This window comes from Rattus rattus, chromosome 14 (genome assembly GCF_011064425.1).
Source record: "Rattus rattus isolate New Zealand chromosome 14, Rrattus_CSIRO_v1, whole genome shotgun sequence".
Lineage (NCBI taxonomy): Eukaryota > Metazoa > Chordata > Mammalia > Rodentia > Muridae > Rattus > Rattus rattus.
Genome location: NC_046167.1, coordinates 11119696 through 11138707, shown reverse-complemented (window position 1 = coordinate 11138707; position 19012 = coordinate 11119696). Strand labels below are relative to the sequence as shown.

General features: G+C 45.8%; 1 protein-coding gene across 2 annotated transcripts in view; it reads right to left on the bottom strand.

Moving 5' to 3' along the window:
* The window catches only part of Bend7 (BEN domain containing 7), an 81508-nt gene that overhangs the window by 6978 nt on the left and 55518 nt on the right, over window positions 1-19012 (bottom strand). For both annotated transcript variants that reach the window (XM_032884957.1, XM_032884958.1), the window contains exon 7: window positions 6473-6592. In XM_032884957.1, the coding sequence (XP_032740848.1) occupies window positions 6473-6592 (120 nt within the window). The remainder of the gene's footprint in view (window positions 1-6472; window positions 6593-19012) is intronic.

The following is a 19012-nucleotide window of genomic DNA, read 5'->3' as shown; positions in this document are numbered from 1 at the left end:
TTCGTGTAGACCTGCCGATCAAACATTCAGATCAATCTCCTGAGCGAATGAGCGAAGGGAGTCACAGGAAAGAAGGCACCGGGGACCAGGCAACCTTTCTGGAGAAATAGCCACGTGTGTGTGTGTGTGTGTGTGTGTGTGTGTGTGTGTGTGTGTGCACGTGTGTGTGTGTGCGTGCACTCGAGTGTAGGAATGTTTAAGATGAAAATTATCAGCAGAAATGCTGTGATGTGTAACAAACTGTCAATGGCCAGTTTGCGTAAGGATGGGGAACGCAGAGGGGACATCCCTTCTGTGTGCTGATGCGTGTGCTGGTGGGAAGAGTGAAAGGCGAGAAAGACCCTGGTCCCAGAATCCGACAAGATCTGCAGCCTCCTGCCCCGGACTGGGCCTGTGTTTGACTCCTTGGCTCCTCGCTGGCTAGTACTGTTTTGGGAGGTTGTAGAACCTTTAGGAGGCTTAGATGGCAGATGTAGGTAACTGGGAACCAGCTGGTTCTGGTTGGTTCCAGCCCTAGCCTCTGCGTTCTGTTTTGCAGAGAGGTCAGGAGATGAGGAGTCCTAATTACATGCTCTGGCCATCAGTCACCTCCCTCATCATGATGAACTTTCTCTTACCACGAACCACAGTAAAACCTCCCTTGATTTGGAATCCACACAGGTAACATGGTGAAGAAGAAGAAGAAATTTAAACTAAACTTATTTTCATCTTGTGGTTCAGTTAAGACTGTCTTTTTTTCCCCTGATAGGGATAGCCTCCTCCAATGTTTCCTGACTTTCTAGGACTCCTATCTTTTTTTTTTTTTTTAAAGATTTATTTATTTTATTTATATGAGTACATTGTAGCTGTCTTCAGACACACCAGAAGGAGGGTATCAGACCCCATTACAGATGGTTGTGAGCCACCATGTGGTTGCTGGGATTTGAACTCAGGACCTCTGGAAGAGCAGTCAGTGCTCTTAACCACTGAGCCATCGCTCCAGCTAGGACTCCTAGCTTTAAAGGTTTTAAGACTTGAAATTTTCAGGTCCTCAAGGCCTTTCCTCCAGAGGTGAAGGCCCTGGTATATGAAAGTCCGGTCAGTTCCCCGTAGTCGCTGTAGCAATACAACTGGGGACGTCAGTAGTCTGAGTCCAGACAGTTCCTTTCCTCAGACTCCCAAGAAGATGAGACACATTTCCCGTCCGTTCCCACCAGTCTCAGGAAACAGGGTGGGAGCAGAGCTCCAGGCACAGGCATTTGCTGGCCCTCCTAAGGTGGTTCAGCTGCAGGGCAGGTCTGGGAGGACCGTGGGAGAGGAGCAGAGTCAGGAACGAGGCTGACTGGTGGGTCACTGCTGAGGCTAGATTGATGTCTTTTTTTTTTTTTTAAATCATGACTCACTTCAGATTTCTCTCAAATCTGAATATCTGGGGTCAACCATTTCCCCTTTCAAATGAACAGGTAGGTGCACGGATGGAAGTCCTTATGTACCTAACAGTTGGGCCACTCAAGACAGAAGCCAGGAACCACAAGCCGATGCCATGCTAACTGGCAGAGATGCCTCTTAGGCTCAGGCTCAGAACCTGCTCTGCCTGTAAACCCAAACTCTGCTCAGCTGGGGACTGTGTTCCAGGAAAGCCTAATGGGCCACTTCTAGGTCTTTCAAATGTTGCTTTCCTCTTTCCTTTCTCCTTTTTATTTCCTACTTTAACCCCTTCCAGGAGTGGGAGGGGGTGTAAAGTCATACAGGGGAGGGGGCTTTTGTGATGTTATGTGGGGGAGAAGACCCTGAAGAGCCGGGTTAGTAGGAGGTTAATGTCACTGATGAAGTGAGGCCACAGGGTGTGATAGACTCTGACTCTCTGGAGGACCAAGTGAGAGAAAGGAGACTGGGAAGGACTTAACAACGGCTGGAAGGGGAAGGGTCTAGAGAAACTGTTGATGGAGTACAATTAGGGGACTCTGATATGGTGGCCACAGAGTGACACTAGGGACACAGCCACCCATGGGTCTACAGGGGGTAGAATAAACCTTTGAGCCTTAACTGAGAAGACAGCAGTGTTCTTCAGGAGTTCACATTTTGGCTAGAAAACCAGGGCGTTCATGTGGCACCGTGGAGTTACTGATGGTTTACTCATTCCTCCGAGAATCAGCCCTGTCCCACACTACGCCATAGGAGCAGAGCCTGCTCTCAGGGAACGGGAAAGGGACTCTACAGGCAACAGAAACCTGCTGAGACCTCGACAGAAGGCTTCGGGGCAAGGGAGGCGCTGCAGTGCTTGGGAAAGCTGGAGACAGCAGCCAGTGTTAGTACCAGAGAGAAGGCCAGCTTGACTGCAGAGCCTGAGGCCGGAGGACAGGGCTGCACTGGGAAGGATTCAGCTGACCTGCACCTGTTAGAGATGACTGTGGTCTCAAGGGGTCCCTCAAAGGCGCTGTGTCCCAGCTCAGTCCCCAGTGCAGCAGAGCCTGCAGGAGAGCCTGGTGAGAGGTGGTCAGGCAACAACCTCGCCCTGCCTTTGAGAGTGGGTTATATTGTCACTGAGGAAGGGTGACTTCACACACAAACACACACACACACACACCATACACACACACACACCCACACCCATACACACACATGCATACACATGCACACACACCCATTCACACACACACATATACACACACCCATACACACATGCACACACACATACACCCACATACACATATATACACACATACACATGCACATATACATTCGCATATATATACACACATATTCACATATATACACACAAATGCATACACATGCACACATACACATGCACACACACACATACACATATATACCCATACACACACACAACATATATATATAAATATATATACCCATACATACACACACATATATATACCCATACATCCATACATACACACACACACACATACACCCATACACACACATGTACACACATGCATACACATGCACACACACACCCATTCACACACACGCACACATACACATATACATACACCCATACACACATGCATACACACACATACATCCATACACATATGCATACACATATACACACAAACACATGCACATATACATTCACATATGTATACATACACATTCACATATATACACACAAATGCATACACATACACATGCACACATACACATGCACACATACATACACATGCACACACATACACATATATATATTCATCCATACACACACATATATATATATATACCCATACATCCATACATACACATACACACACACACACACACACACACACACACACACACACACACACAGAGCTTTCCTCTGTCTCACTCTTACTTTATCTGTGTCTCTGTGTCTTTCTGCCATGGGTTGATCCAGCAAGAAAGCCCTTAGTCTTGGATTTCTGGCTTCCAGAACTGTGAACCAGCCAAGTTCTGTCCCTGAAAGTGAATCAGACTGGGATGTTCTGCTACTGCAGCGTCAAACACTGCAGATTCACTGTCACAGCTCTCCATAACCTCTTAAGTGAGGAGCAGCTCCGTCCCCAAAGCCTACCTTCCGAACTGTCTCTGCTCCAGCCTCACAGATTCCCAAAGCCTGCTGTCTAGACAATCTAGGTTTTATTTTCATTTGATTGATAAAAATCACACATAAGTTTAATAATAATAATAATAAAAAAGAAATAAGTAAAGTCATGTGACAAGGCAGTTCCTTTCTGTAGGATCAAACACTAGTGCACAAATGTGGTTTTAGCTTTAATTGTCAATGTGACTCAGCGAGTGTGAACCCCAAGGCACTGTTTAGATCAAGTGGCCTGTGGGAGTCTGCCTTATTTATGTGGAAGGATCCACCCTCAACGTGGACAGCACTTCCTAGGGCTGCCCAGACTAAAACCACAGGGCTGAGTTCTTTTCCTCTTTTGGCCTTAGGTCTCACAGGTGACTTCCTCTACTTTGTGGCCTCTGGTGCTGACTCCATGCTGACAGAAGCAGCTTCTTTCAAATTCCAATGTGGGCTGAGTCTGTGTTCTCCAGGGATCCCCAGGCTTTCACTGAAACCAGGACTGCAGGGGTCTCTAGCTCCATGGCCTGGGCAACTCCTGGGCTCTGAGCCCCTCAATTGTTGGACTACTCTGACCAATAGAAGTTGAAAGCAAGCAATAAATTCTCTTTTAATTAAAAAAACACATATTTATGATATACAACACGTATGAATGATCTGTGAATTACTCTTTATTAAAATATGTGATGCGAACTCAGATATTCCTGAGTATATTATAATAACATTATTAGTCATGTCACATCACTCTTACTCCGTGTCTAACTGAAATGTTGTTCCTTTGCCTCGCATCTTCCCAGACCGCAGGCTCCTGTGACTGACTACACGCTGCACTCTACTTCTGGGAGCCCTCCCTTGTCAGATTCCTCAGCGAGGTTCCATGGCACTTGTGTTCCTGACCTGGTTTACTCTATTTAGCATAAGGCTCGCCCATGTTGATGCAAACAAGTGAATTCCTTCTTTTTCAAGGTTCAAAAGCATTTGGTTATGTATGTACAGCACGTTTTCATTATTACTCGATCTACTGAAGTGGATGCTTATGGTGATTATATATTTTAGAAGCTGTTAGGAAAAATACTTCAGTGAATGCAGGGATGCAGATGTCTCTTTAACACACTGGGTGTGTTTGGGGATACACCGGAAATGATTCAGTGGGTCGTGTGTGTGCGTCTGTGTGTGTGTGTGTGTGTGAGTGTGTGTGTGTGTGTGCATGTGTCTGTGTGTGTGTGTGTGTGTGTGTGTGTGTGTGTGTGTGTGTGTGTGTGTGTGTGTGTGTGTGTGTGTGTGTGTGTGTGTGTGTGTGTGTGTGTGTGTGTGTGCGTGTGTATGTGTGTGAGTGTGTGTGTGTGTGTGTTTAAAACTTGAGCACTGGCAGTTTGGCAGCTATTTTCCTAGGCACAGGGAGCAGCAGCTGGATTGTGACTATCTAGATTCGGTCATCAAGCCTCAAGCCTCTCGAATCTGACAGTGCACCACCTTTCAGCTAGAATTTCCTTGGGATTGATTTTTTTTCTATCATCCAAGAATGGTTATCTCTATAGATCACAAATCTCTTAAGCTTTATAAGATATTTATACTTTTACCTATAAATTTATTTATAATTGTATTTATAAATTTTATTTATAAAATCTATCTATAAATTTTATGTACATTAGTATATATGTTATCAAAACAATATCAGGATTCCTCAAAAACAATAAAAATTGGGCCTTAGGGGACAGCTCAGCTGGTAGCATGCTTATCATGCAAACACTAGAGCTTCTCAAAACCCAGGTGAGAATATAAATAAGTGAATAATAGATAAGTGGTATGTGGGCTGGAGAGATGGCTCAGTGGTTAAGAGCACTGACTGCTCTCCCAGGGGACCTGAGTTCAATTCCCAGCAACCACATGGTGGCTCACGACCATCTGAAATGAGATCTGATGCCCTCCTCTGGTGTGTCTGAAGACAGTTACAGTGTGCTCATATATAATAAATACATAAATCTTTAAAAAAATAAGTAGCGTGCCCTTGTAATCTAATCTCAGCACTGGATTCATAGGGTGGGCTGGCCAGGTGTCTTAGCCTGCTTGATGAATTCCAAGTCAGTAAGAGACAGCACCTGAATAATACACACTGAGATTGTGCTCCAGGCACACACACACACACACACACACACACACACACACACACAGAGTACACACAGCACACACACACACACACACACAGACACACACAGTACACAGTACACACACACACACACACACACAGAGTACACAGCAGTACACACACACACACACACACACACACACACCACAGAGTACATAGCACACACACACTCACACTCACACACACACACACACACACACACACACACACACAAACTCACACATGCCCCTTGAATTTCCAACTTGATGTGGTGTTTCTGACAGGATGAATTTTGCTTTTTTTTTTTTTTAAATTTCTGAAACAGGTCCTGGAACTCACTATGTAGACCAGGCTGGCCTCAAACTCAAGGAGATCCTTCTGTTTCTATCTCCTGTGCTGGCATGGAAGGTATGCACCTTCCCATCCACTGTTTTCTTCTTCTTCTTTTTTCATTTTAAACTTTGAGGAATTAGTCCCTTTAAAAACTTATGTAGATATAACCACGAAAGACTCAGTTCTACATGTGACACACATTAGACCACAGGTGACATTAGTAATCTTTCCCCTTTGGGCTATTAAAAGCAAAAGGCCGACATCATTTTTACTATTCTTACTATTACATCTCTACTACTTTTACTATCTTAAGACGACTTTAAAGATTCACTGGAGCCAACACAGCACATTACACAGAACATCTCCTTCTAGCGTCAGAAGACGCTCAATGCCCCAGCGAGAAAGCACCGTGCGTCCGTCATAAAAGTTCAGTAAGGCACCGTCCCCGATGACCCCTCCACAGCTTTTCATACCTGAGCCTCTTTTCAACCTTCTTCTGGCCAGTTTAATCTGGTCCTGTAGAATCTGTACCCAGTCTCGTGGGCCGGGAAGTTTGTCCACGTGATTCGCAGTACAGTAATTTTCTGTGAAGACTGAAAGAGAACACCAAATGCTACTAAACACTTTTGCAACAGAGGGGTGAAGAACAAAACAGGAACATAGTCCCAAGGAGAAAACAAGTCTATGTCTTCTGCTGCTCCTTTCCTGGGGCTGGGAATTTGACCTGAACACACGCATGTGCTCTACTACAAGTTACTTCCTCTGCCCTGAAGTGAATTTCTAAGGATATCCGATACAGAGGAATGGCCCCACAGACCCATAGGTTTGAATGCTTGGCCCATAGGGAGTGTCACTATCAGGAAGTTTGGCCTTGTCAGAGTAGGCGTGCCCTTGTTAGAGAAAGTGTGTCGCTGTGAGGGAGAGCTTTGAGGTCTCCTATGTTCAAGCTATGCCTAGTGTGTCAATTTCCTCCTGCTGCCTGCAAATCAAGATGTAGAACTCTCAGTATCTCCCCCAGCACCATGCCTGCCTGCACGATGCCAGGCTTCCCGCCATGATGATAATGGACTGAACCTCTGAACCTGGAAGCCAGCCCCAGTGAAATGTTGTCCTTTGTAAGAGTTGCCATGGCCTTGGTGTCTCTTCACAGCAATGAAAAGCCTACCTGAGACAATCCTCCACAGCGGCACTGGTTTTTATGGTAAAGATGGCAGACAGCTGAGCCCTGGCTACACACGATGGCTGATGCTTCAACAAGGAACTGGCTGGGAACACTAAGCAGTTTGTGCAGAAACTGATCTTCTTTTGTGTACATGTGTCTGATGGGAAAAGCATGTTTCATATAGCCCAGTCAGATCCACTCATGACAGAGCTGAGAATGAGTGTTAAACGACTTCGTCTGTGTTGTTAATTTAAAATCGAGGGCAACATTACACGGAGATGTTCTCACGATGATCCCTATGGACTCCGTAGTCACCTTAATACTGCTGTCCATCTCACTGAAATCCTAAGACTCAGTCCAGGCAGGAATCAACACCCCGCACACTGCATTAGACAGGAGGAAAGACTTGCCCTAGTAAACCACGGAGAGTCACAGGGCAGGACCAAAGAGAGACAGGACAGTGACCCCAGGAAAGTCACGCAGTGTGTGACCACACGTGAGGTGCGCGGTTGACATTTCTGTTCCCGAGCACTCTTCGACCCGCCTTTTTACCTCGCTGCCTGTGGGTCAGTAAGCGGCCACGTCGCACTGCCTCCGTGGTATTTAAAATATTGGTAATTTCAATGTGTTAAAAGGTCTCTTTCAAAAATAAATGGCAAAGGAAAATATTGACAGATGTAACCATACAAAAATTGAAATCCCCATTCAGTGAAAAGCAAACACCTTAAAAGAGCTGTGAGACCTGGCCACACTCTATATGCTGCAGAATGTTCAATAGCTTTAAAGAATGCACTCATATAAAGGAGTGACTTCAATAGTCCCTGTAGATCAATAGTGTATTTGAAGTATAAAATACTAGGGAAAAGGCTCCGCTAATATGTAAATCAAAGAATTGCAAGGCACACGTTGTATACCTGTCCTATGTTGGAAAAATAATGTCAAAAGGGCTGTGCAGCAAAACTGTGGTATTACTACTACACTAGCAGCATTAGAGTGGGCATTTTTTACTGGGAAATAATAAAATATATGAGATCCATAAAATGATTATGCTCCTGATCAGCAATATTACTTTTAAATTTTATTCATGTCTTAAGGAAATAGAGAAAGAGGAAAGAGGTTGTATGTCTAAACTCAGATGCAAGCAAGAAGACACCAGGCGAGGAGAAGACAGCCCTGCAGGCCGGAGGAGAGATGGGGACCCCTTTTGGAAGTTAAGACTTGTCCCAGTTAATCAAGCATCTAGGGCAGGTGAGTGACAGCCTGTGGTTGGGTGCGTGGGGTAACGGATGAAGGGAAGGCATGTGAGGTGAAGGTATAGACCTGGGCAGGCTGTTTATGGAGTATCCCCCCGACATGGCCAGCAGAAAGAAGGACAGAAGGAGAGGTACAACGAAAGAAGCTGGGCTAAGACACTGTTAGTCTGGGTCAGTGGGGACCAGCTCCAGGACCCTGGAAGACAATCATATAGCTGATACATTACCTATGTGTGCTATCAATATATATTTATTTATGGAATCATCACAGGGAAAAATTCTACATGCTTGGTTTTATCGCTGTTGGTTTTTGAGACAGTGTTTCTCGGCATAGCCCTGGCTGTCCTGAAACTTGCTCTGTAGACCAAGGTAGTTCAAGGCTGGCCTTGAACTAAGAGAGCCACCTGTCTCTGCCTGCCACGTGAGAGGATCAAAGGTGTGCACCACCAGAGGTCTACACATTTGAAACCTGTACTTTACCGCTAAGCTGTGCTGCCAGTACCAAAGATTTTCCGTCTTATTTTTTTCCTCGACTGCCTGCCATCCCTGCCTGGTTAAGCTTGTAGATGCTAAACTCACTGGACACGAAGAGCCTGTTGTACAGATGGGAGTTAAAATGATAAACAGAAAAACTGGTAAGAAGAGAGAACATAGAGAAGGGAGGGCACCGGACAGCATAGATTGTGGAGAACACCAAGAATAAATACAGAGACAGAATAGATTGTGGAGAACACCAAGAATAAATACAGAGACAGAATAGATTGTGGAGAACACCAAGAATAAATACAGAGACAGAATAGATTGTGGAGAACACCAAGAATAAATACAGAGACAGAATAGATTGTGGAGAACACCAAGAATAAATACAGAGACAGAATAGATTGTGGAGAACACCAAGAATAAATACGGAGGCAGAATAGATTGTGGAGAACACTAAGAATAAATACGGAGGCAGAGAAGCCCACTGAGAAGACCAGAATGACCGCAAAGCCAGGGATCCAGGCAGAAAGTCTTCTCAAGGCTCACAGGGGGCTCCAGAGCATTAGCGAAACAGAGGCTTGGCAAGGGTCTGCTGAGAGTCATTGCGGGAAGAGCCACCAACATCCCTCTAGACACACCCGGGCTCAGCAGGAAGGGAGGAGGACAGGGAGGAGGAAGGATGGCTTGTAGGTGGTAGGAGAGGCAGCTGGGTAGCTGAGCACAGGGTACATGAGAATGGAGGAATGAGGAACCATTCTGGAGGAACTAGGGGTGAAGGGATACAAGACTGAAGTACAGGGGCCATCTTTGAACCTGAGGGGAGGCCAGAGGTTGGGGATACTGACAAGAAGTGGCTTTAACTTGAACTGACAAGAAAGTCTCTAGGCCGGAGGCTCCAGGCTCTGAAGACTCAGTGGTGAGGCATCATGGAGAGAGAGAGTGTGGGAAGGTTTGGAACTGTAGACAACGGGCAAGTGCCAGACTGAGGACAAGCACTAAGGCTTGAAACAGTGAATGGAGTGGAGCCGTCTCCTGAGGGGGGTCTGGGTGGGAGGGATGGACTGGTGTTAGCATTAGCTAAAGGAGCTCGGCAGCGGGATGGAGATTTAAAGCACGTGGAGACGTCAGGAAAACGAGAGCAGAGGGGGCTGACAGACAGACTCTGAGACGCTATACAGATCAGTAAATGGAGATATCAGTGGGTCAGCAGGCGAGGGTTAGACAGCCGTCGGAACATCTAGAACCATAGTCTGGAGGGATGCTGGAGTGTAAATGGCAATGGTAGAAGAGACGTATGGAAGGATGCTGAGCTGTGCTGGCTGAGTGAGTACCAGCAGGCAAAAGTGGACGGCATTGACTAGAGATGGTTGTGAGCCACCATGTGGTTGCTGGGAATAGAACTCAGGACCTCTGGAAGAGCAGTCGGTGCTCCTAACCACTGAGCCATCTCTCCAGCCCGAGCAGGAAGTCTTAATTAACAAAACATATTTAAAGAAAAAAGACTTCCTTATAATTAAATGCCCACGATAACATTTACAAATGGAAAGACTGTCAAAAGGTGCCTGAAGTTCTGCTTTAATAAATAAAATTTAAAAAAAACAACGATGCATTTGCATCTAGTATTCTATTCATTTAAATGAAAAAGCATATTGCAAAAATGACCGAGTAGACTGCCTTCTGAGGTAAACATCTTTCCACTTATAATGCTGTGTACACAATTAATTTCCATAGCAACCTCCTTTCTTAACATTGTGAAATGCTTGTGCCCAAATTATCACACATTAGCAAGTTGTGCTTCCAAATAACAAAGGAGACCTCGGCCGTGCCGATGCCCAATGGCATCAGAAGAACTGAAGGGAAGGTTGTGCAAAGTTCTCTCTCATCCCATGAGGGGCTGCAGTTCAGAGAGTTACAGTCTAACCTTGAGCTCAATCACTCATCATTCACTCAGAAAGGCAGCAGTTCCTGTTAATTTTTTCTTCTTTCAGTTAAAACTTTTCTGCTTTCAATAGAAAAATGCTAGAAAAATCACCATCCCCTGGGCCCATGACTAAGACCTTTGAAGGCACAGCACGGGCTTTAAAAAAAAAAAAACAAAAACCCGCCTACAGAAACAAATACTTCCACTGGGCACATTATTGACATTCTGGCCCATGGATTACATCCAAACTTCAAAGGGACTTTTAACTAGAATTTACCTATTGAAGATGAAATTCTATTCTCTCCATTACAGTCACAGACGAGACCTCAGAACGAGGCCAAAAGATTGTCATGGCGCTCATGTGAGAGCCGCGGACGTGCTACGTGAATAGAGGTATGGAGTAAGCAGAATATATTTTGCTATCGGGATCCATAGCTAAAGGTCAGGCTATTTTCCCAGTAACACTTCCATTAGGAGTAATGATGTGAAAAGTACCATTGCATTAATGTGCTGGGCTTCCTACTATGTTAATAGTGGGTCATTAAGAATCATAGTAGGATAATTTGCATTCATCCTCGGAATGTAGTAGGTTCTAAAGAGAAATCTCCCTCCTTCCTATTTTAATGCATCAAGGAGACAGGAGGGCTCATTTTAAACGAGCCCAAATAATCTGGGCAAGTGGAACGAGACCAACGATTAAACCAAATAAAAGAGTTTAACGTCTACTTTGCTTAATATAATTTGAGGTCCCAAGGCGCAGAGAGTAAGTTAAAGTCACCAGGGAGATGACAAATGTTTGAGTAGACTCATACATGAATAATGACTTTCCCAGATGCTTGCATTCATTTGAGCCGTGCCCTTTAATTGTTTATAAATCATGAATAGGCTTGTGGTGGCTGAGCAGATCCCTCCCTGCGATGTGACTTTTAATATAATCGTCAATGAGCTGGGTTCTGGGGAGCGTGTCTGACAATCCAAACAGAGCAAAGCAGACTGGCCACGGTCCCCCAAACCAAGTTCAAGGAACTGCTTACTTGCATTTTTTTTCTGTACTGGAGTAGCAGAGTAGGGCGTGGTCTTCTAAAGGACATCACTGGGTCACACACACACTGAGGAGTGGGAGATCTGTAAAGATTTGGTCTCTCTGTGGTTTAAGAATTCTAGCCAGCAGGCATGGTAACCCTTTCAGCTACCATGACTCAGTCATAACTCAAGCTGCCAAATGGGGACAAAGGTTTGTATGGAGAGGATGGGAAACGTGGGTCTCCAGTGGATGTCAAACTCCTTAAGCCTTGAGGGGCTAGGGACAACAGTATTTGCAGTAGAGTCTCAACTGGGGGACACTTGTGGCCAGGGGTGCTCAAAAGCAGAGTGAAATCTCGGGCATTGGAATTAAAGACATTCATTCCCTTCTCATGGCCTCCAAGTCTGTTCTCTTAAGGCTATCACTTTAGACTTTCCGTGTGCTAAGTAAGCCATTTATATAGCTCATTCCATCTTCACAATAACCAGTAGGGTGGGTATTGTCGTCTTAATGACAGATGACAAGATCCAAGTATGTGCAAGTTAAATACCTGACTTGAGGCCGCACAGCAAGAAAGGATTGTTTTCCATAGAAATTACTGGGTTCTTTAAATCTTCGATTTTGTTGATGAGCATATAAGTACTGTAAGGGAAATGCAGTCAGATCCCCAGCAGAAGCAAAGCGATGATTAAGTAATTATTTCCATATCAAAGACGAGAATGCTGATGCTATTTACAACCACGTGCAAGAGAAGTGTGGTGACCTCTTGGGGAGAGAAAACTGGGTGAAATCTAGCAGATCTCCTGTCCTCTGGATGCTAATCCATGAAGACCACTTGAGTAGATGAGGATAAGCCACACGTGGGAGCAGAGCCCAGTGATGTGTGGAGATGTGCGGTGAAGCCCAAGTCCAACACTATAGCAGAGGGGAGCAGGTTTTGCCTCCCCCCAGTACAGCAAGCAATTACGATGAAAGTGTGGCATGTAGACCTGAAGAGTCGTGGTGTGGGGAACCCTGCTACATCAGATATAAAACCAGAGCTGGGGGCAGGGAGGGGAGTGGGGGAGCAAGAGGAGGCGCCCAGTTGGAAGAGAGAAGGTTTGCAAAGAGAAGCGAAGTCATGGAGTTACAGGGAACAGGGCTCCACAAGATACTGATGCGGGTCCTAGGGCAGCCTAGGTTGTGTGTACCATGTTTATACACCAACTCACAGGACAGCTTGTCCCCATGGGTGCCTGAGTAACACCCGCTCTGGAAACCAAAGTGCCTCCATGAAGAGTGTTTTATATAGGTTGGAGGAAAGTCCAGGTCTTCATGTTTCATCGATTACATTAGACCACACCTTCTAATGCCACCAGGTCTCTGAATGCCCCAATTCTCTTTCCTACCACTGGTCTCTGTGTACTCGCAAATCTTAGAAGTACACTGTGAGACACTAAGCCACAAGAGGTCTTTTGAGATGTGACTGCTTCGGCAAACAGTCTCTCTCACCCATTTCTGTTGATCGTTAGGGGCTGTTAAAGTGGATGATGTCGTCTGGCCCTTTGCATAAACAGGGTGATGCTTCTTCTTATCTGGAACCTTGACGACCTGTGGCCTCATTAGAAAAATAGTATGTGCTCATTCAGGAAAGTTATCCTAGCACCCACAATGTACCAGGATTTACTAGGTGCTAAGGAATGAATAGCCTCTTGTTCTCAAAGAGTCTGTGGCAAAGTGGAAGATAAAGGCAAATCTAGCACTCCCGAGAGTCAGGTGGGACCCCCAATGAGGGATGGGATCACCAACCTCCCTTCAAAATTTGACCTGGAACTGTTCCTGTCTAAAAGAAATGCAGGGACAAAAATGGAGAAGGACTGAAGGAAAGGCCATCCAGTGACCATCCAGGTTCAACTTGGGATACATCTCATGGACAGGCACCAAACCCTGGTACTATTACTGATGCCATGTTGTACTTGCAGACAGGAGCCTGGCATGTCCTCTGAGAGGCTCTACCAGCAGCTGACTGAGACAGATGCAGATACTTACAGCCAACCATTGGACTGAGGTTGGGGATCCCTGTGGAAGAGTTAGGGGAAGGAGTGAAGGAGCCGAAGGGGATGGCAACACCATAGGAAGAACAACAATATCAACCAACCTGGACTCCTGGACTCAAAGTGCATAGCTGGTCCGTGGCCCCCAGCACATATGTGTAGAGGACTGCTTTGTCTGGCCTCAGTGAGAGAGAATGTGCCTAATTATGTAGAGACTTGATGGCCCAGAGAATGGGGGATACCCGGGGATGGTGGTAGTGGAGTGGAGGTGGGGGTGGGGTGAAGTTGGGGGTGGGGAAGCACCCTCTCAGAGGAAAAAGGGGTAAGGGGATGGGGTGAAGATCTTTGAGGTGGGGACCAGGAGATGGGGCAACATTTGCAACATAAATAAAAAAAAATAATTTAAAAAAGAGTTAGGTAGAGGGATTGCCAGTTCAAAGCTGGGCTGAACCACACAGCAAGACTTTGTAGTAAACAAAACAACACAGTTAGCAGAGCTCAAGCTAATACAGCAAAACCTAGGCAAGATCAGAGAGAAGGGGGCATCTTACCATGCTTTGGCTGGAGGGCAGGCATTTGGGGAGGGCTTTTGGATAAAGTGATGGCTAAGATGAACTGTAGGAGAAAATAGACACTTCAGAATGACAAAAGCAGCCACTGCAGGGACTAAGAACTCATCAAAGAGCCAAAAGTCAGTGACGGTTGAGTGGTCAGTCCCAAGTGGGACACTGATATCAAACTCCACAGACTCAAGGAGCATCATGGGAAAGTCAAGGAGCATCATGGGAAAGGAGAGATGATGTAAGAGCTAGAGCACGAGAAGTGCTATGAAATACTGTCCTTTGGACATGACGAATAGCAGCTTTGGCGACCTGTGTAAGGTCTAGCCAGAACACATTCCACCGTGGATGGGAAAAGGTTCACACAGCCCCACTCCTGATGAGGAGCCACAGGTGGTCGATGGCTGCCAGAGGAGAACAGGTTGCCAATGTTCCAGAGGATTACCCTACATTCACAAGCATGCAGGCAGCATGTGGGGGAGGGGGAGGGTGGAATAAAGGTGGGGGAAGGGATTTGGGTTGGATATGATATGTTATATACATGTGTGACATTGTCAACAAATAAAACAAATATTCCAAAAAGTTAGGGAGGGAGGGAGGGAAGGAGGGAGGGAGAATATATTTCGGACAGGGAAGGTTATGCACAGAAGTGAGTGAAGGCACACCTTGAAGCTATACCATGTAGCTTCAGTCTCAATAACCACGGAAGCGCAGGCTTCACACTGATGAGGGAGAAGGAAATGAGGTCCAAGGAGACAGAGACAGAAAGAACCCAAGCCTTTGCGTGAAGCTGTGAAGACCGTAGTGACCAACCAATGACAGGGAGGAAGCAACAGGCAAGCTCCAGCTAGCCTTTGCAGGGAGGAGACTTTCCTTTGGAAAATTATAACTGCTTGGATTATAGCTGGAAGAGGTTGGGGTTTGAGGTTATCCTGAAATTATAGGCAAGCACAAGTCTTGCTGTTGGTGTCCCTGGGTCCAGACAAAAGGAGGGAAGAGGGACTTTGATGAGAACTGTAGCAGTCGGTGTCGCAGACAAAGGGGAGGGGAATGGAGGAAGAGAGGAGGAACCCACTACATATACATTATTCTTAACGAAGCATGCAGGAAACGATCTGCCTTAAGCCAGACACAAGAAATCACAATCAGACTCCCACTAACTCAAGCCTAGGAATAGAAAGGAAGTTTGCTTAGGATGTCAAAGGAGTGATTTTATTCATCAAGAAAATAGCAAGCCATGGCCATAGAATAGCTCAGATGGTGAAGGAGCTTCCTGTCAGGCCTTATAACCTGAGTTAGAGTCTTGGAATCCATACGGTGTAAGGAGAAGCCCTGGCTTTCGTATGTTGTCCTCTGACCTGCACACACACATGCACCGGCTCATGTGTGTGCATAAACACACACACACACACACACACAGGACCAATTGCCAAAAAAGAATCAAATATAATTTAGAGAAATAAATTAAAAAACTAAAGTAGTTGAACTTAAAAAATAATCAGAGTGGGGCTAGCAAGATGGATCAGTGGGCTAAGGGGCTTGCTGCACAAGCCTGGTGACCTGGGTTTGATCTCTACAACACATGCAGAGTGTCAACCTTACAAATTGTCCTCTGACTGCCACATAGTCCATGACACGCTCTCAGCCTCCACCCTGCCCCCCACAAAAGAATTAATAAAATACATAAGCTAAAAAAGAAACTTAAAAATTCAACGGATAAATTAATCAAAGAATTAAAATCATCAAGACAGGGAAGAAACAGACAAATACATTGTAACAGGCAAGGAAAAGACAGAAAACAAAGTAAGACACAAAAGAAAAAAGATACAATGTAAGCTACAAAACACTGGAAAAGGTCCAACAAACAGATGGGTCAGAGGGGGAGAAACCAGACAACGAAGGAAAAAATAAATTAGGATGTCCAGCTTTGATAAATCGTAAACTCTGCATGACCACGAAGTTAATAACAAAATACACACCCAGACCTGCTATAAAGACGCTGAAGAACAGCAATGCAGAGACAGCTCAACGGCAACCGGAATGGACGGAGACTGTCTACAAAATGGCCCCCGGCTGAGAGCAGACTCCCCACAGGCCGCCGCTGAACCTAGAAGAACTGGAATGCCTTGCAGTTGCGCTGAGGAGCCATCCCTCATCTAAAAGAAAGAGCTAACTGTGACGCTGTTTGGTGGTCATGATGAACTAGAGATTCTCAGAACAGACAGAAGAAAAGCTCATGTAGACTCCTGTGCATGTAGACTCGTATATCCTAAGATGGCCTCAAATCCACCATGGGCTCAAGGATGACCATGAGCTCCCTCTCCTCCTCTACCTCCTGAGTGCTGGGGTCCCAGGCATGTACCTCTACATGCAGTTTTGTTTGTCACCGTGGATCAAACCTGGGCCTCTGTACATGCAAGGAAAGCACTGTGTATCAACGGAGATACACGGGAACAGACCCACATACCACATACAGAGACACATCTAAAAATACCACTGAGGGGTTTTGGGGTTTTTGGTAGGGGGCAGGATAAAGAATACTATTAGATTGTATGAGCAGAAGGGATTTTTCAAAATTGGACATTAGGAGACATGAAGCGTTAAGGAAGAGAAACGTGGCCGCCGTCACATCCCACGTGTATATGACAAAGGCGGCGTGTGCTGTGCTTTCACAAGATGAGCAGCAGCTGTGCAACACACACGACTTACAAAGGACCCGGATGAGAGGGCGAGAGAACCGTGACCTGAAGGGAACATGGAAGCTCACATGAGAGAAAGCAGCAGCGGCACAGCCAAGTGATGCTCAACTTGTTCCTAGTCAGGGACTGGATCACTCGAGGGTCAGCGCGCTTCGGATGACAGCTGAAAACCAACGCGTGAGACTGGTAAAAATAGGGAGAGTAGGGTTCCTTGTAGACTGCTTCTGAGGTCACCTGATAATGCCCAATGACGCTGACGACACTGTCCCCTGTCAGCCATTCCCAGTGAACCCTTTAGGAGAACTCAGATAAATTCCAGGAGGCAAAAGATGGCCGTTGTTGACGTTGGGTGGACGGACGGGAGAGAAGACTCAACCTTACTGTCCCAAAGGAAGTCTGTAGAAAGGAAAGGCTTTATTTATTGTGCTGTGGCTGGAAGTTAAACATGAGCAGCCCAGAGTAACACTGTGGACATCTATCTGTAAAAAGCAGGACTTTTGGAAGTAAAACCCAGGGGTAAGAGTCCACAGGGATCTGCTTACGTCAACTTGTTACGTATAGAGAGCAGCAGCAAACGCCATGTGCGGCCCACACACGGTTGCATAGTGAAATTAAAAACAATGATGGAAAAGATACCCCTGAACTTCAAGTTCCTTCGAGATAGTAGAGAGAGAGAGAAGAAGAAAGAGACACGGGGGCATTCTCTGATTTTTAAGACGTAAAGAGAGCATCTGCTGTAACTATAACAGCAGTTTCAAATCTGAGGGGTAAGGCAGAAAGAAAAACAAACTTTGGCAAATACCTTCCTATGTCTAAGATGGAGACTGTCAGTTCTACTTCTGGGACTCAATACTGTGCTGATGGGGACAAATGTCACACTTCAAACAGTCTTTGAGACAGTCAGAATTTCTCCTAGGATTTTGCCACTAAAAAGTTAATTTTGACCAGACCTCAGCCAAACAATTTATAGATACTGGTCTGGAGAAGCACCAAAAGCTATCTTTAAGAGGGACATAGGCGAAGGCTCCCTTTTTTCCTCTCAAGTGGATGCCAGCGGATACACAGTGTCTCTCTCTCCCTTCAGGGCTCCCACATTCTCAGATAAGGCTCCCCCAGAGCTCCCCAGAGTTCCTCTGCCAGAGGGTGCCCTCTTCCTCAATAATAACGTCTCTTGATTGTCTAGACTTGGAACTCGGCAAGGGCAGAACGCAGGGCTCTCATTCACCGTTGGTACACGGGAGGCAAACGTGAACGTACTGTTCATGGCTCTGGTGCATTCTTACCCTGAAAGAAGTAAGGAGAAGGTTTCTTTGTTTTGTTTCATTTTCATATGTACTCAAGTGTGTGCACACGGACAGAGGCAAGTAGTAGTCATCAGGCGTCCCGTTCTCCTGCTCCCAGACTTATCCCTTATTCATTTATTTAAGATTTAATTTATTTATGTATATGGGTGCTCTATCTGCGTGTACACCTGCATGCTAGAAGAGGACAGCAGATCACACTGTAGATGGCCGTGAGCCACCATGTGGTTGCCGAGGGTTGAACACAGGACCTCTGGAAGGGCAGACAGTGCTCTTAACCACTGAGCCATCTCTCCAGACCCTTATCCCTTATTTAAATAAAGGTCCTGTTGCTAGGCTGGAGATCAGCGCGCTCTAGCCATTCACCTCTCTCTGCCTTCCATTGTGCTAGGGTCACAGACACATGTGGCCATGCTCCGCTGTTTATGCGGGTGCTGGGATCAAAGTCCTCACGCTTGAACGCAAGTGCTCTTGCCTGTTAAGCCACTAAGCCACCTTCCCTGCCCCAGGGAAGTATTTATTTACTAAATGCTACAGGTCTCAAAGTAGACAGTGGCCAGAAGCTCATTTTGGATTTGAA